The 15,391-nt window shown below is 39.5% G+C and overlaps 1 protein-coding gene across 1 annotated transcript in view; it reads left to right on the top strand.

Annotated features, from left to right (window-relative positions):
• The window catches only part of LOC125226099 (pancreatic triacylglycerol lipase), a 31,084-nt gene that overhangs the window by 8,963 nt on the left and 6,730 nt on the right, over positions 1-15,391 (top strand). The window contains exons 3-10 of the mRNA XM_048129959.1: positions 6,769-6,916; positions 7,665-7,826; positions 8,075-8,170; positions 9,280-9,427; positions 10,276-10,502; positions 11,703-11,868; positions 13,184-13,322; positions 14,933-15,124. Coding sequence (XP_047985916.1) covers positions 6,769-6,916; positions 7,665-7,826; positions 8,075-8,170; positions 9,280-9,427; positions 10,276-10,502; positions 11,703-11,868; positions 13,184-13,322; positions 14,933-15,124 — 1,278 coding nt within the window. The remainder of the gene's footprint in view (positions 1-6,768; positions 6,917-7,664; positions 7,827-8,074; positions 8,171-9,279; positions 9,428-10,275; positions 10,503-11,702; positions 11,869-13,183; positions 13,323-14,932; positions 15,125-15,391) is intronic.

Raw genomic sequence — 15,391 nt, 5'->3', positions numbered from 1 at the left:
GGGGAAACAAGATTAGTTTGACTATTTTATTCGAAACTTCACAGGAGGATTCCTAAAGACATATGACTAAATACATGTTTCAGGTTTTTTGAAAATTTGACCCCCAAAGGGGTGCAAAGGGGGTAAAGTCAAAAACACAATATGGGTATCGTTTTTATGGTTTATCGGGTCACTGATCACGATAAATACAACGATTTTAAATCTAATGAGGTGGAAAAATAATTTTCTCCCCTGTTGTTGTGAAGCGGGGTTAAAATATCCAAAATAGTCATAAGTATAGATTTAGTTTTTATCTTTACTTCTGGTTCAAGAGATTTCAAATTGACACGGAAGTTCCTTAGAGGAGCACTAAGAAAGGATTTTCAAAGTTCACCTCCTAGCATGATAATTTGACAGGGGAAAGGACAGGGACAGGGACAGGGACAGGGACAGGGACAGGGACAGGGACAGGGACAGGGACAGGGACAGGGACAGGGACAGGGACAGGGACAGGGACAGGGACAGGGATAGGGATAGAGATAGGGGACGGGGACGGGGACGGGGATAGGGATAGGGGAGAGACGGGGGCAGAAACGGGACGGGGACGGGGACGGGGACAAGGATAGAGCTAGGGAAGGGGATAAGAATAGGGATTGGGGTCGGAATAATCGGTCGGCAATCGATTTCTAGGCAGTGTAAAATGCAGGTGGCTCAGTGGGAAGGGATTAGTATTGAAGTAGGCATCGGCGAGTATCCTGCATCCGTAATAACTATTACATTGCCTACTGCGTGTTAGACTAAGGAATGAAAAATGTATTGTTATTATTTTGTAGTTTTTGTATTATGTGGATGTCTACCGTCTCAAACTCTCCCTCAAATGCTCGAAGGTTAACTGGAAGAGATCCCTTAAAGGGATAAGTTCGCCTTTGTACTGGAACTTTTTATTTTAAATATTATGTGCTGTATTCTTTTCCTGTACAATAAAGTGTTTACTTACTTACTTACTTACTTACTTACTTACTTTGTTTGCTTGCCTTTTATATGTTTACGTTTGCAATAAGTATAAACAAAATGGAAAAAATTGTAAGCGATAATGCAAGGAACTACTTTTTAACCTACCGACCATAGCGTCGAGATACTGGCTATGTGGGTTGTATGAAGTTTCCCCAGTATAAATATTTATATAGGTAAAATACATACACATTCGTACCTACTACCTACGCTGTGGTCGTTGTGTAACAATTCTACAATCATTGCTAGAATTTCTTTTAAAACAATAGTAATATGTGTAAGGTACAGTCAGCCAAAAAGCAGTGTAAGGTTCTTGGCTGACCGTACAGCAAATTGATCAGTTACAATGGCCCCCCAGTCGAGAATTGCCCCGCTTTACCTTAATCGAAATAATCGCGGACAGATGTACCTACAAAGAAACCTACGGATCCAAATGAAAATATTATTTTTTGTAAACGTTTCAATAAGAATACTTCTATTACGCGGGCGAAGCCGCGGGTAAAAGCTAGTTAATTATATGTAATCTAATATTAAAGACGAACAACTTCCATATAACCACAAAATTAACATTTTGAAAAAACCCCCGACCGTGCCATAGTGAACCGATTTTCATGAAACATGGCCACAGACAAACCCCTATAGACATCTATTACAAGACGACTCGCGGTCGCCAGCCTTCCTAGTATTTGCACTGATATAAGCGCGGGCGCTCGCCGTGCCCGATCAGTATCGACCAAGTAACAGACCCGAAAGCAGCGCGTGTTTTTCGCACAAAAAAATTGGAAAAGGGTATTTTGATGCCTTAAAGATGTCCACCTGAAGTGTGAAATGGTGTGGAAAGGTAACAAGAAGCTCAAATTTAAAAACAGACGGCATTACATTCCACAAATAAGTCATATTTATAATTTATTCAGAGCCGGCATAGGTCAACTTACATTGGCCACTTACGCGTCAGTAGAGGGACAGTCATACTTCTGTCCCTTTTCATCTGGCGCGACTGCCCGCCGTCCTTGAAACGGCCAATCACAGCGCGCTTAACACATTCCCCGCCCGCTCCTCGCACCCCAAACACTGGTGACTCGTATCGCGAACCAAATATACAAGACTGCCACTCTATAGGAGGTTCTCTGTGAACATGGCTAAGAACATACCCGACTAACTCGGCTTTCAATAAAAAAAAACTAAATCTAAATCGGTTCATCCGTTCGGGAGCTACGATGCCACAGACAAACACACACACAGACAGACACGTCAAACTTATAACACCCCGTTGATTTTGCGTCGGGGGTTAAAAATAGATAACTAGGTACTTTACATCGGAATACTGAGCAATGGGTCTAACCAACAAATCGCAAAAAATGACTTTATGATAGAAAATATCAACATTACAGCGTATAATCTAACAGGCCAATCAATTACGTTACATATTGAATAAAACTTAAACGTAGGTATCTTTTGAATTAAAGGTATTAATATGAAAGTGTGATAAAGACGTTAGCTACGGAAGAAACGATTGGCTTCTTACAAATGTTACACGTTCTGAGGCCAGACTTAGAGGTCTAACTAGTAAGTAGGTACATTTTCGAAGTTTACTAACTGGATAGGATACAGGATAGGCTTTTATTATTCCTACGTAGGTATATAGTAGTCCTAGACTAAACTAAACGATGTCAAGTCGTCCTACAATAATTAATTGTTACGCAAATACACACACCCCTGAAAGCCCATTAAGACTATTAATTAAGATAATTTACTCCGATTACAACTAATTGGTTGTTATTTATCCTCATCACAATTCAGCGTAAAAGCCGATGATAAGGTCTTGTTGTTTTCTCACTGATTTGATTGCAAGAACACGCAAATAAGGATCCGCTTCACATCTCATACTTTATTAGAGACTAGTATTAGTCCACGGCTTTTCTTGCACAGAAGCTGTTTCAATAAAATTTTCATCCCCCTTAAGCACGAGTTTTTTTTTAATAAGATGATGAGATAATAAAATATACGAAAACAGCTTTAGATCCTAATCTGCATCCATTGATCGCATATATGCGTTGATCGCATAACAAGCGCATAACAAGCGCGCGCTTTACGACCGCGCTCCTTGCCATTGGAACAGTAGGTACCTAGGTAGATTAGGTAGGTATAGGTATTTATTTGTGACAATTAAGTAACGATTAATTTTTGATATATCAATATAAACATTAGATAGTGTCGTATAAAAAGATTGTTTATGTAGGTACGATTGATAATTGATAAGTCGCGCAAAAGCTGCTAACCGCTACCATTGCACATGTACATAACATACTACAAGTAGTGCTAATAGTTTTCCATTGTAATTTCTCAGAAAAGTTCGCATTTGTCATGCAAGTTCCGACAATATCTATCAGTACTTCTTGTACTGAGATGAGACTGACTGAAATACAAGTATCATGACACGTTCGTGAGAAACAGGAAGGAAAAACATTCGCACTTCATAATTAATGATGAAGGTTCTTATCTACTACATTTTACCTACCCAAAGTTCGACATTTGTTTACCTAATAAACAAAAATAGACTATCAAACATATCCACGATTCTGGAAATATCTAGAACTCTCTTTACCATTCTTAAGATTCGAACTCTGACCTACACGGACGTTATTTTCAAGACAATTATATCCGTTTCTTATCAGCCACGCCCACGCCCAAAGGTCGACAGACCCAAACCGAGAGTCGATAATGCACATGCAGTCCAAACACGTCATTTAAGCATTTATTTTTAACTCGTTTAAGTCTGGCCGTCATTACTTGAGCTCGGATCTTGAACTGTGAAGGATATACAATTATACATTGGATGCTAATTGATATTAAGCAATGAATGTGTCAACCCACATGCATTTTGCAATAGGACGTCAACTCAAAAAAGGGGGGGTTAACACATTTTAGCTAATCACTATTTTTTTTAGCTTAGGCAAAAAAATAATTTGGAATGTGATTTTAAATATAAATAAATAAACAATTAGTGTAATCCTATCCTATCGTATCCAAAACAGATTGGCAAAAAAGTTTAGAAAATAATAGGGGCGCCACCGTCTAGGTAAACCGTTTTGCATGTGGCGACTATTTTGACACTTTTCTAAGGCCCACTATCATATGTTTATCATAGAAATATGATCACGGTTAAGTGTAGCTATGATAAAAAAAATTGTTCAATTTCTACTTTTTTTTGCCAAGCTGTCTCTAAATTTAAAAATTTCAATAATGACAAATACGTAATAAACCCACCATCTTACACTTTAAAAAAATAAAATAAAAATACATTTGATGTCCTAATAAAAAAACCGGCCAAGAGCGTGTCGGGCCACGCTCAGTGTAGGGTTCCGTAGTTTTCCGTATTTTTCTCAAAAACTACTGAATCTATCAAGTTCAAAACAATTTTCCTAGAAAGTCTTTATAAAGTCCTACTTTTGTAATTTTTTTCATAATTTTTAAATATATGGTTCAAAAGTTAGAGGGGGGGGGACGCACTTTTTTTTCCTTTAGGAGCGATTATTTCCGAAAATATTAATATTATCAAAAAACAATCTTAGTAAACCCTTATTCATTTTTAAATACCTATCCAACAATATATCACACGTTGGGGTTGGAATGAAAAAAAATATCAGCCCCCACTTTACATGTAGGGGGGGTACCCTAATAAAACATTTTTTTCCATTTTTTATTTTTGCACTTTGTTGGCGTGATTGATATACATATTGGTACCAAATTTCAGCTTTCTAGTGCTAACAGTTACTGAGATTATCCGCGGACGGACGGACGGACGGACGGACGGACGGACGGACGGACGGACGGACGGACAGACAGACATGGCGAAACTATAAGGGTTCCTAGTTGACTACGGAACCCTAAAAACACGCGTAGTAAATTGGTACATTGCATACGATGCGCGCTATTGTTGTTTACAACGAGCTTGTTTATCAAGGGACGTCACTATGCAATTATGGGACGTAAACATTTGTTATGTCTGTTAATGATTGATGTCACGGACGAGCCCCCGTCTTATCATTCTTATCTCACTCATGGCTTCGCCGTAATCTCTTGCCCGTGCTAATAAATGAGAGAGCTTTGCTGTAAACAACTTTGTACCTATTGTTGTTTTAACTAGATAGTGTTAATATGTTAGTCGGTTTAAGTAAACAGTACTTAATAAAACTGATTTAATTTACCTAAATAACCAATTTATTAACTCACAGCGTCGATTCTATATACATTGCGCTCTTGCACGCGTACCCATATTTGGAAGTCGCGCTCAATAACTCGCGCGCGAGAACACAAGTTGTGCTAAAACGATTGGTGAGGTATAAGGTCAGCTGAGCTCTGAGGTAAATGCTTCTTTTAGAGATAGGTATCATTTAAACAGTAAATACGAGTATGAGCGATAATATTACGAAGGATCAAACTTTCATAGATTCGGAAGTTTTTAATAAAATCCTTCAACTTTAGACAGATTCTCGAGTATCAACACACAGTGAACTCTCTTTACTTACCCTCATAATTACTAGATAGTCGAACAATTGTAATCAATATTATTTACTCAAATTATTTTTTATCTATTGCGCTTTCGTGGACTTGGAAAAGGCGTATGATAGAGTGATGAGGAATGAATTGTGGTCGGTAGTGTCCATGTATGGAGTAGGCAGTCAACTCGTTCAAGCACTGAAATCTCTTTATGAGGATTCCAGTGCTTGCGTGAGAATAAACGGGTCATACACTGAGTGGTTTAGCATCGAAAAGGGTGTTAGACAGGGATGTGTAGCGTCGCCGTGGCTGTTTAATTTATTCATGGATAGTTGTTTGCAAGATCTGAAAGATTATGATTGTGGGTTGAGAATGGAAGGGTTACTGGTCAAATGTCTCCTATATGCCGATGACCTAGTATTACTTGCGTCGTCGGCCGAGGAGTTACAACTGATGGTAACAAGAGTGCATGCATCCTTCGAGAGGAAAGGAATGAGAATGAATGTCAGTAAGACGAAAGTAATGGTATTTGAAAGAGATGAGATTATGACAGATTGCGAAATTGAGATCGATAATGAAAGTTTGGAACAAGTGAAAGAGTTTGTGTATTTGGGAACGTTGTTTACAAGGGACGGTAAACATGGAAAAGATATTGAAAGGAGAGTGAATGCTGGGAATAGAGTGAATGGAGCACTAAACGCTTTTATGGGCAGCCAGAAAGTGTCGCAAAAAGCACGTCTGGCGGTGCATAGAGGAGTTTTGGTGCCTACACTTATGTATGGTAGTGAAAGTTGGGTGTGGGAGAAAAGACTTCAAAGTCAAGTGAATGCCGTAGAAATGAGAGCGTTAAGAAGCATGGCTGGTGTAAAGTTGAGTGATAGGATCAGAAATAGCGTGATAAGAGAGAAGTGTGGAGTGGATGTAGATGTGGTGACAAAGATTGAGATGGGTATGTTAAGGTGGTTTGGGCATGTAGAGAGGATGGATGAGAGGAGATTAACGAAGAAAGTATATGAAAAAGGAGTGGAAGGGTCAGTTGGTAGTGGAAGACCTAGGCGAACTTTTCTTGATCAAATCGGGGAAATATTGCAAAGAGGCCAGGTCAGAAGTACTCGAAACCGACGAGCGTGTATGAGAAATGTTATGAAAGTGTGTGAAGCGAAAGTGGTTTGTCAGGATCGTAGTAAATGGAAATCCGTGATCTCTGCCTACCCCTCTGGGAAACAGGCGTGATTGTATGTATGTATGTATGTATGTATTTTTTATCCCTTATTTCAGATATCCAGTGTTTACCAGACGGAACAGGAAGATACCAGTGTTATTAGAAGCCGACAATGTCGACAAAGTGCGCAACGCGAATCTAGACCCGAGAGGACCTTTCTATCTGATCTCCCACGGGTTCTTAGAAGGCGGTGATAAGAAATGGGTAAGCTTTTCTTTTCATGTGGAACCTTTTTGTAATTCGTATGAGAAATGTGCAGTCGGTGTGGCTGAAATTACAATTAGGCTGAGCGCACACGGAGGCGACAGTTGCACGGCGACATTTTTTGTCTCTGTCTTGGACGCATGTAGTAACGACAGAGAAATATTTACGAAAATAATGTCTATGCAATAATAGTGTAGATTTTAGGAAATAAAATAACCTTGCAAATGTTTAATGTATTTCCTAAAAAAGATAAATGTTCTTATCAGAATATTCAAAAAATTGTTAATATTTCAAATAATTTAATTTTACTACGGGGTTATTATTTTTTAATCAAATTTTTCTGACAACGTCTATGACCTAGAATTTCCTAGACTTTTCTATTCCACGTCCATCTTTCATGAAGAGCCAATGCCAAGTGATTGGTTTGTAAACAGCGGCTCTTATCTTGGCCAAGGGGTTTCACAAAGGGCTGGTGGAACCGTTGGCCATATGTGTACAGCGGCCATTAGGTTGCAGTGCGTTTGTACTTGTCGGTCGTTAAAATATAATATATAAATAAATCTATTAGAACCATCGGGCATTCCGACAGGGTTTACGACGACTTGCCCTTCAGTTAACCTCTGTAGGCAACTATTTAATTAATCATATTTTTCAAAATGTTACTGACATAACTTTTTTTGGTCCCTTACCTACTTAAATTAGTTTTATATTAGATCAGAATCGTTACACACAACCTTTCCTATTTCAGATCCAAAACATGGCGGACGCCTTACTGAACCTAGAAGGCAACGATGCCGCATCAGTTCTCGTGGTAGATTGGCGCGGAGGCTCCCAGCCACCTTACGGACAAGCTGTCGCCAATATCAGGCTCATTGGCGCTATGACAGCTCATCTTGTTAACGATATTAAGGTACAGTAATTATTACATTTTTATATGATCTTTTGATATTTTAACTAAGGAAATGATGCAGCAACATTCCTCGTACTTAGACTGGCGCGGACGTTCTAAGTTGCCTTACGAAGCTTTTGCCGATATCAAACTTATCAGTGCTATTTATTATGCCCGTGTTCTTCTGAAACGTTTATATGTTGGGTTACGTTTACAGTATAGAAGTTTAGGGTTCTGAGCTTCTGTGCAATGTGTTTTTCTTATTACAGGAAGTATTGGGTCTGCAGAATTTGGACAACTTCCACTTCATCGGGCATTCTCTAGGCGCGCATCTTGGAGGTTACTGTGGACATGCTTTACAAAAGGTTTGTTGCATAATATGATAAATATCTGGGCAACCGAGCTTCGCTCGGTTCTGTTTCGTATCCTTGACATGTGTCGCCATCTAGTTCAAAAATGAATAGGACCTACATCGAGCGAAAGAATTCTCAGCCTTAACAACACAACTACTCCACACGAGATGGCGCGCATTTCGCCACAAAAACTCAAATAGTGTATTTTTCTATTCGTTTTAGCCTTGACCTGTGTCGCCATCTAGTGTTTGCAATAAATAGTACTTACATCAACCGAAAGAATTCTGTCTTAACAGTACAACTACTGCACACGAGATGGCGCGCGAAGAAAAACTCATGAAAACTCGAAAATTCGCGTTTTCCGGGACCTAAGGATAAGTTAGACCGATTTTTCACCCCCAAAAACCCCCACATAACAAATTTCTGCGAAATCGTTAGAGCGGTTTCCGAGATCGTCAGTGTAAATAAATATATATATAAATAAATAAATAAATAAATAAATAAATAAATAAATAAATAAATATACAAGAATTGCTCGTTTAAAAGTATAAGATAAGTGCGTCAATGATTGATTACAGAACACAGAATACAGATTTTATTGATAAAATAAGAGTACATTTTACAAGTCAAAAATAATATACAAAATTTACAATAATTTACACAATTAAAATTTCAATATCAGTAATAAAACACTATTTGGTAATTTTTTTTTCAGTGCAATTTTGGGGGGGATTAGTCTAGTAATGAAATAAAACTATGAAAACGGAACATAATTATCGCGTATAATGAATTTACCTCTATATTAATACATCCCGATCGATATAATCCGATTTCATAGTTTTATTTCTGAGTAGTAACTCTAACTATCGCGCTAACCGAAGACAATACTTATTAGTCTAGAGTAAGTTAAACCCACACTTTGATGACTAGCTATAAGCTATGTACTTAGTGATTAATGTCATTATAAGAATATTACCACTTGAAGTCACAACGGGCCAAACGGCTTTGTTCAACCACGTTTTCGTCTGGGTCTTTTGCACCCCTCCATACGAGTAAAAAGACTAAGAAGAATGCATGTGCTGTAAGAATAATTTTATCAATATCAACTTTTTTCATTCCAGAAATTCAACTTGAAACTGGGAAGGATAACAGGACTGGACCCCGCTGCGCCGTATTTCAGCCAAACCGTGACGCTGGTCCGACTAGACCGGTCTGACGCGAAGTACGTGGACATCATACACAGTAACGCCATGCCGTTGTACTATGCTGGTAAGAAATTATTGAATTGTGATAAATGAAATGAAATGAAATATTTATTTAACATAACGATTTACAAACAATCAGTTCTATGGTCCCACACTAGGCGAAGCTTGTCCCGTGGAAACCAAGCATTTACAAATTAACAGGCCATGCGACTTAGGTTTGAAACAATGCAAACGAGTGCCTAATCTAATTAATTTTAAGACTATTCCAGTTAATATTAAATTAGTATTAAACTATTAAACTTAAATTACATTACAGTACCTATGTTAAATTAGTAGGTACTTAGGCAAGCGCTGATAGCCTAGTGATAAGAGCGTGCGACTTTCAATCGGAAGGTCGAGGGTTCAAAACCCGGACTTTCTTCGGAATTTAATTTGCGAAATGGAATTTGCGATATAAGGAAACCGGAAACCGGACCGGTTGGAAGGTCAGATGGTCGTTGCTTTTGTAAAACTAGCGTCTCCGCCAATTCTTGAATTTAATTGCCAATGCGGACCACAGGCTCTCATGAGTAATGACAAAATTCCGGGTTAAAAAAGAACGTTTGTACTTAGAAAGACCATCATCCATATGATAGTTTTCTATCCGACACAACAAAAAACATCGTCAAACAAAAAACAGTGCTAAAGGGGCATTCCACGAGAAAATCGCTTACGACATGCTTTTGCCTTGTATGGCAGCTATATCTATCAAATCCGTAAAGCTCGAGAAAATACTGCCAATTGGTTGACCAAGTCATGAAAGGTTGTCAGACACAACTTCGCTTTCTTAGCGTCTTCAGAAGTATTAGAAGAATTGCATGTCGTAAGCGACATTCTCGTGGAATGCCCTTAAATAACATTTTATCTCTCCAGGTCTGGGCATGTCCGAGGCCATAGGCCACGTGGACTTCTACCCAAACGGGGGCGTCATCCAGCCGGGCTGCAAGAAGGTCGACAACCATGTGACAACTCTCAACGATGACATGTACAAGTGGATGGTCAAGTCAGTCGGCTGCAACCATGAGAGGAGTTACGAGTTCTTCACTGAGAGCATATCGCCGTCTTGCCCGTTTATGTTTATACAGTGCGAGTCTTATGAGGTGAGTTATTTGTACAAATGGCCTGGCAGGCAAGTATGGCCGCGCGAAAAATGACAGGACACCCCTACTCTCTATTGCCGTCCCTATCGCACTATTTGATAGTTCAATATGGACGGCCTGATGTTTTATCATTTATCGAGCGACCATACTTTACTGCCACCTTTAAATTTACTATACAGGGTGTTATCTTCCACTGAGGTTTCAGTAAGGTTCCTTAGGTCACACGAAGCAACCTTTACTATGGGAACAACCCCGAAATAGCGAAAGAAAATCACTCAAACGAAATGAATGAAACCGACATTTTCTTTTTTATAATTTCGGAGTTGATCCCATACCTAGTAGGTAAATGTTCCTCAGTAAGACCTACACATAAGGGATGTTTGAGTTTTTAAGTAAATACATTATGAATAAATAAATAAAATAAATAAATAAATATTGGGGACACCTTACACAGATCAACTTAGTCCCAAACTAAGCAAAGCTTGTACTATGGGTGCTAAGCGACAATATACATACTTAAATAGATAAATACATACTTATATACATAGAAAACATCCATGACTCAGGAACAAATATCTGTGCTCATCACACAAATAAATGCCCTTACCGGGATTCGAACCCAGGACCGCGGCTTAGCAGACAGGGTCACTACCGACTGAGCCAGACTGGTCGTAAAGGACATACATTACATTAAGGACGTTATGATGATTACCTAAGCGGTAAAGATATGATGCATGCCAGTTACTCGTCAAATATAGATGTGCTCCTTAGTTTCTAAAGTCCAACTCGTATACCATATTTTATGCAAAAACAGATATTTAATTTGATTTAACTGGACCAAGGTCGCGATTCCGTCTGTTAGCACTATTAGGTAATTTATCATTGATATATTGACCATATCCAAAGACATATATAACTCCGTATAGACGGATAAAGTCTAAGAAAAAAACGTCCCTCAAAGCCATAGGGAAAAAGGTACGGTTACAGTGGCCTAGATGGCGTTACACGTTTGGGGAAATGGCTCTAACATTGATATTTGACATTTTAACACATATCAAGATAACAATATGGGCCAAATTGTCAAAACTAAGGTTCAAAAGTTTTAAGCTTGTGTCGAGAGATGGCAGTCTTTCCACTGTGATTAGACGTTTTACTTTGACCATACCTAACTGAACGACCATTACTAAACTTATCTCTTAGGCGTTCCTGGCCGGCAACTGTACATCATGCAGCCAAACACAACTCTGTATCCCGATGGGATACCACTCCTATAAGGCGTACAAAGAACTGCTGGATCGAGGGCTTGTGGACTCCATTTCGAACGTCGCGCTTTACGGGAAGACTGGAAGCAAAAAACCTTATTGTAGTAAGTATTTATTTACTGCTTATTCACTGCTTTTTTAGCTATTTGATATCTCTTGTCTAATGTTAGGCTTGACTGGACGCTCGAAGCACAGTATAATAAAGAGTACTATCGTACAGTATGGCCACTCCCGCTCCCCGCTGAAAGTGCCGCCCACCCCCTCTCGTTTACCTCACAGTTACCGCCTGTCAAAAACGCGAACAGTCGACCTGTCATATCTCACTCATACAAGCATAATACGCGTTCACCTACACGAGCTTAGACTGTGTGCTAGGAACGCGCCTCTTTCATATATTTGATCTTTCGGTTCGGTGACGCGTACACTCGTACAGCGGGGGCTGGCCATCGTGTACGCTATATGCAGCGTCAAGTCAGGACTTGTATGAGCTTCAATTGCTTGACATGCCCACCGCTCGTCCAATATGAGCCTGCACTCTGGCCTTAGGCACTGTATGGGACCAGTAAGCTATGAGCTATCGGCTATAAAAACGCAACAAAAGATAATTACTCCCGTGTAAAAAGAGACACGGCTATGTTTATAGTTACTCGCCCAGCAGTGAACTATCAATATCGCCGTGTCTCTTTTATTGGCACGGGAGTGCTTATCTTTTGTTCGTTTTTATAGGCAATAGCTCATGAAAATGAAAATGAAAATATTATAGGACATTGTTACATAGATTGACTGAGGCCCACGGTAAGCTCAGGAAGGCTTGTGTTGTGGGTACTCAGACAACGATATATGTATATAATATATAAATACTTATATACGTAGAAAACATCCATGACTCAGGAACAAATATCTGTGCTCATCACACAAATAAATGCCCTTACCGGGATTCGAACCCGGGACCGCGGCGCAGCAGGCAGGGTCACTACCGACTGCGCCAGACCGGTCGTCTGCGCCAGACCGGTCGTCAGCTCATAGCTTAACTAGCTCGCGGTGGGACCAGTGCCTTACCCTTATACTTTTAATCGCGAAGATTTGGTCAACCAAAAGGGTTATTTGTAATTTCCGTACTAGTGAATTACAATCACCTAATAGAGTTGGTGGTGTGACCCATATCTGCTTCGCTCCATTTCTGAAAAGAGGCAGCCTGCGTGCTTGAGGTATTGACCATCAAATTGGCCATAATAATGTGTTTTGCGGGAAATTCAATAACTCTTCCGCGAAATCTTCCGCGATTTCAAATTAGAAGCATTTTTCTTGCTTGACACAATGTTATTACCTACTACTAATTAATTAAACTAGGTCCTCGATATAAGAGTTAGTGTTCAAAAACCTAATGATATGTGCTAACGACAATACTTTTTTTTTCAGGAGTACATTACGAAGTGGTCCTGAAAGTGTCAAACTCAACGGCCAGCAGAACACACGGACCAGATGTAGGAAGAGTGCAGATCACTCTCATAGACAGAAACAACAACAAGAGCGACCACAAGTTCTTGGATGAGGAACAGTAAGTTTGATTTTATGGCTCTTAAATGAGATCCCATCAGCTATTTTCTTTTTGTTTTTGAAATTCGAACAATTCATTACTTGGCCGGCACTAGGCGTTTAAAGAGGACAATATCTGGGCGACCGAGCTTCGCTCGGTTCTGTTTCATTATGTAGGTACTCGTATCACGTCTTTAGGTTAAAAAAAAAATTTTTTATAAATACAAGAAAAAAAAAACTTATTTTCTCACCAAGATTCGTAACCCTGACACCCGCGATGTGCCTGCGAACTGTAGACCAATCTCTTACGACTGAGCTACGCACAGCCGATGCCCGGTCGGCGAAATTAACGACCATATTTTGCGTTTACTAACGCGAAAGAAAAACGCATGGAAACTCGAAAAATCGCGTTTTCCGGGATCTAAGGCGAAGTTAGATCGATTTTTCACCCCCGGAAACCGCCACATAACAAATCTCAGCGAAATCATTAGAGCGGTTTCCATGATTTTATATATAAATTAATTAAGTAATATACAAGAATTGCTCATTTAAAGGTATAAGATAGCAGGCTGAAAGTTGACGCATTGAGCGTAAATTATTAATTGCACTATGGCCAAGGTCCCCGTATGATTATGAGGTTACGTTATAGTTATAGGTCGCAACAGATCACAGATATGACGTACATGTTGCCGGATCTAAATTATCACCGTTATCAAATCATACCTTCCGGCCCGGTCATTGACGTCATACGGGTCACACCTCTTCAGTTTCGTAATAAAAAACATATTATTTAAAGTCACACACAGGTCGAACGCGATTAATTAACATTATTCGTTGTCTACCCCGAACATTTATATAAATTAATATCGGGTAGTTTTGTGTTGTTTACATCTCCGGTGACACTTTGCTGGGACGTCAGTCTTCCGCGACCACGGCCAGTGCAACCTGGCCGAAACGTTGGGAAAAAAGGTAAAAATAATGTTAATTAATCGCGTTCGACCTGTGTGTGACTTTAAATATGTGTACAAAGCGCGAGAACTTAAAGTGTTAAAAAACATATTATTGTTGTTTAATTTGGTTATCGATTGCATTTCCTAAAGTGCGTCAATCGATACCTAAGTAGGTACATATGTATTTTGGTTTGGTGTAGTAATTATCTTATTTATTTATTTAACTTTGTCAGTTATATTCCGCTGATTTAAACATGAATACATACCTTAACTACTTGTTTTTAATTCTATTGTTTCTAAAAGCTAATGGAAAACCGTTTTAAATTCTATCCGATATCGGATGTAGGAAGGATTTCAAAGGCAAAAATTAAAGATGGTGGTTTAAATATATGGGATATCAGTCCTACTACCGATATCGGATCGGATAAATGTGAAAACGCAAGTGTCTGCTCGAATAAGTGTAAGTACACTTATTCGAGCAGACTCTATCAATGTGTTTCTGTGTGAAAATAAAATCGACGATTGTTTGCCGCCATAGCTTAAAGTTTTCGAAAATGGAACACGCAACGAATCGGTTAAACAGTCACTTATTGGTTATTGGTGTACCGAATCGTTTTTAAATTTGGAACTACCACTTTTTAAATTTCCAACGGCGTTTTTCTTAACCTCCTCTCTGTTTCAGGAAATACTACAAGCCCGGCGACATAGACAAGCAGATGGTTGCGGTTAGGGACACAGGTCTGCCGCCGCTGTCAGTTATGGTGGAGTGGAAGTACGAGACCAACCTCTTCAACCCCATTACGTGGCGGCTCCTGAAATCACCAAGCGTCTACGTCGAGTACCTCAAACTGTCTTCCATAGAATACAATACTGAGTAAGTATTTATTTAAAGTATGCTAAGCCCTTACCGCTTTCTAGAATCAGTAATGTGAAGCCCGCTCCAGACTATGCGCGCGAATCACGGCGCGATGCCATGATGGAACTTTCTGCGTATCGAATCCACACTCGTGTTCGCGGCGTGGGCATAGTCTGAAGCGGGCTTGACAGACTGACAGAGTCGCACCATAACTGTTCCGTTTGGACCTTTTTGGTACGAAACCCTAAAAAGCGGCAAGTTAAAAAAATGTGGGCGCGAATATTT

The sequence above is a fragment of the Leguminivora glycinivorella genome, chromosome 5 (genome assembly GCF_023078275.1).
Source record: "Leguminivora glycinivorella isolate SPB_JAAS2020 chromosome 5, LegGlyc_1.1, whole genome shotgun sequence".
Taxonomy (NCBI): Eukaryota; Metazoa; Arthropoda; class Insecta; order Lepidoptera; family Tortricidae; genus Leguminivora; species Leguminivora glycinivorella.
Note: the sequence above shows the minus strand (reverse complement) of the source record. Positions and strands in the feature narration are given on the sequence as shown.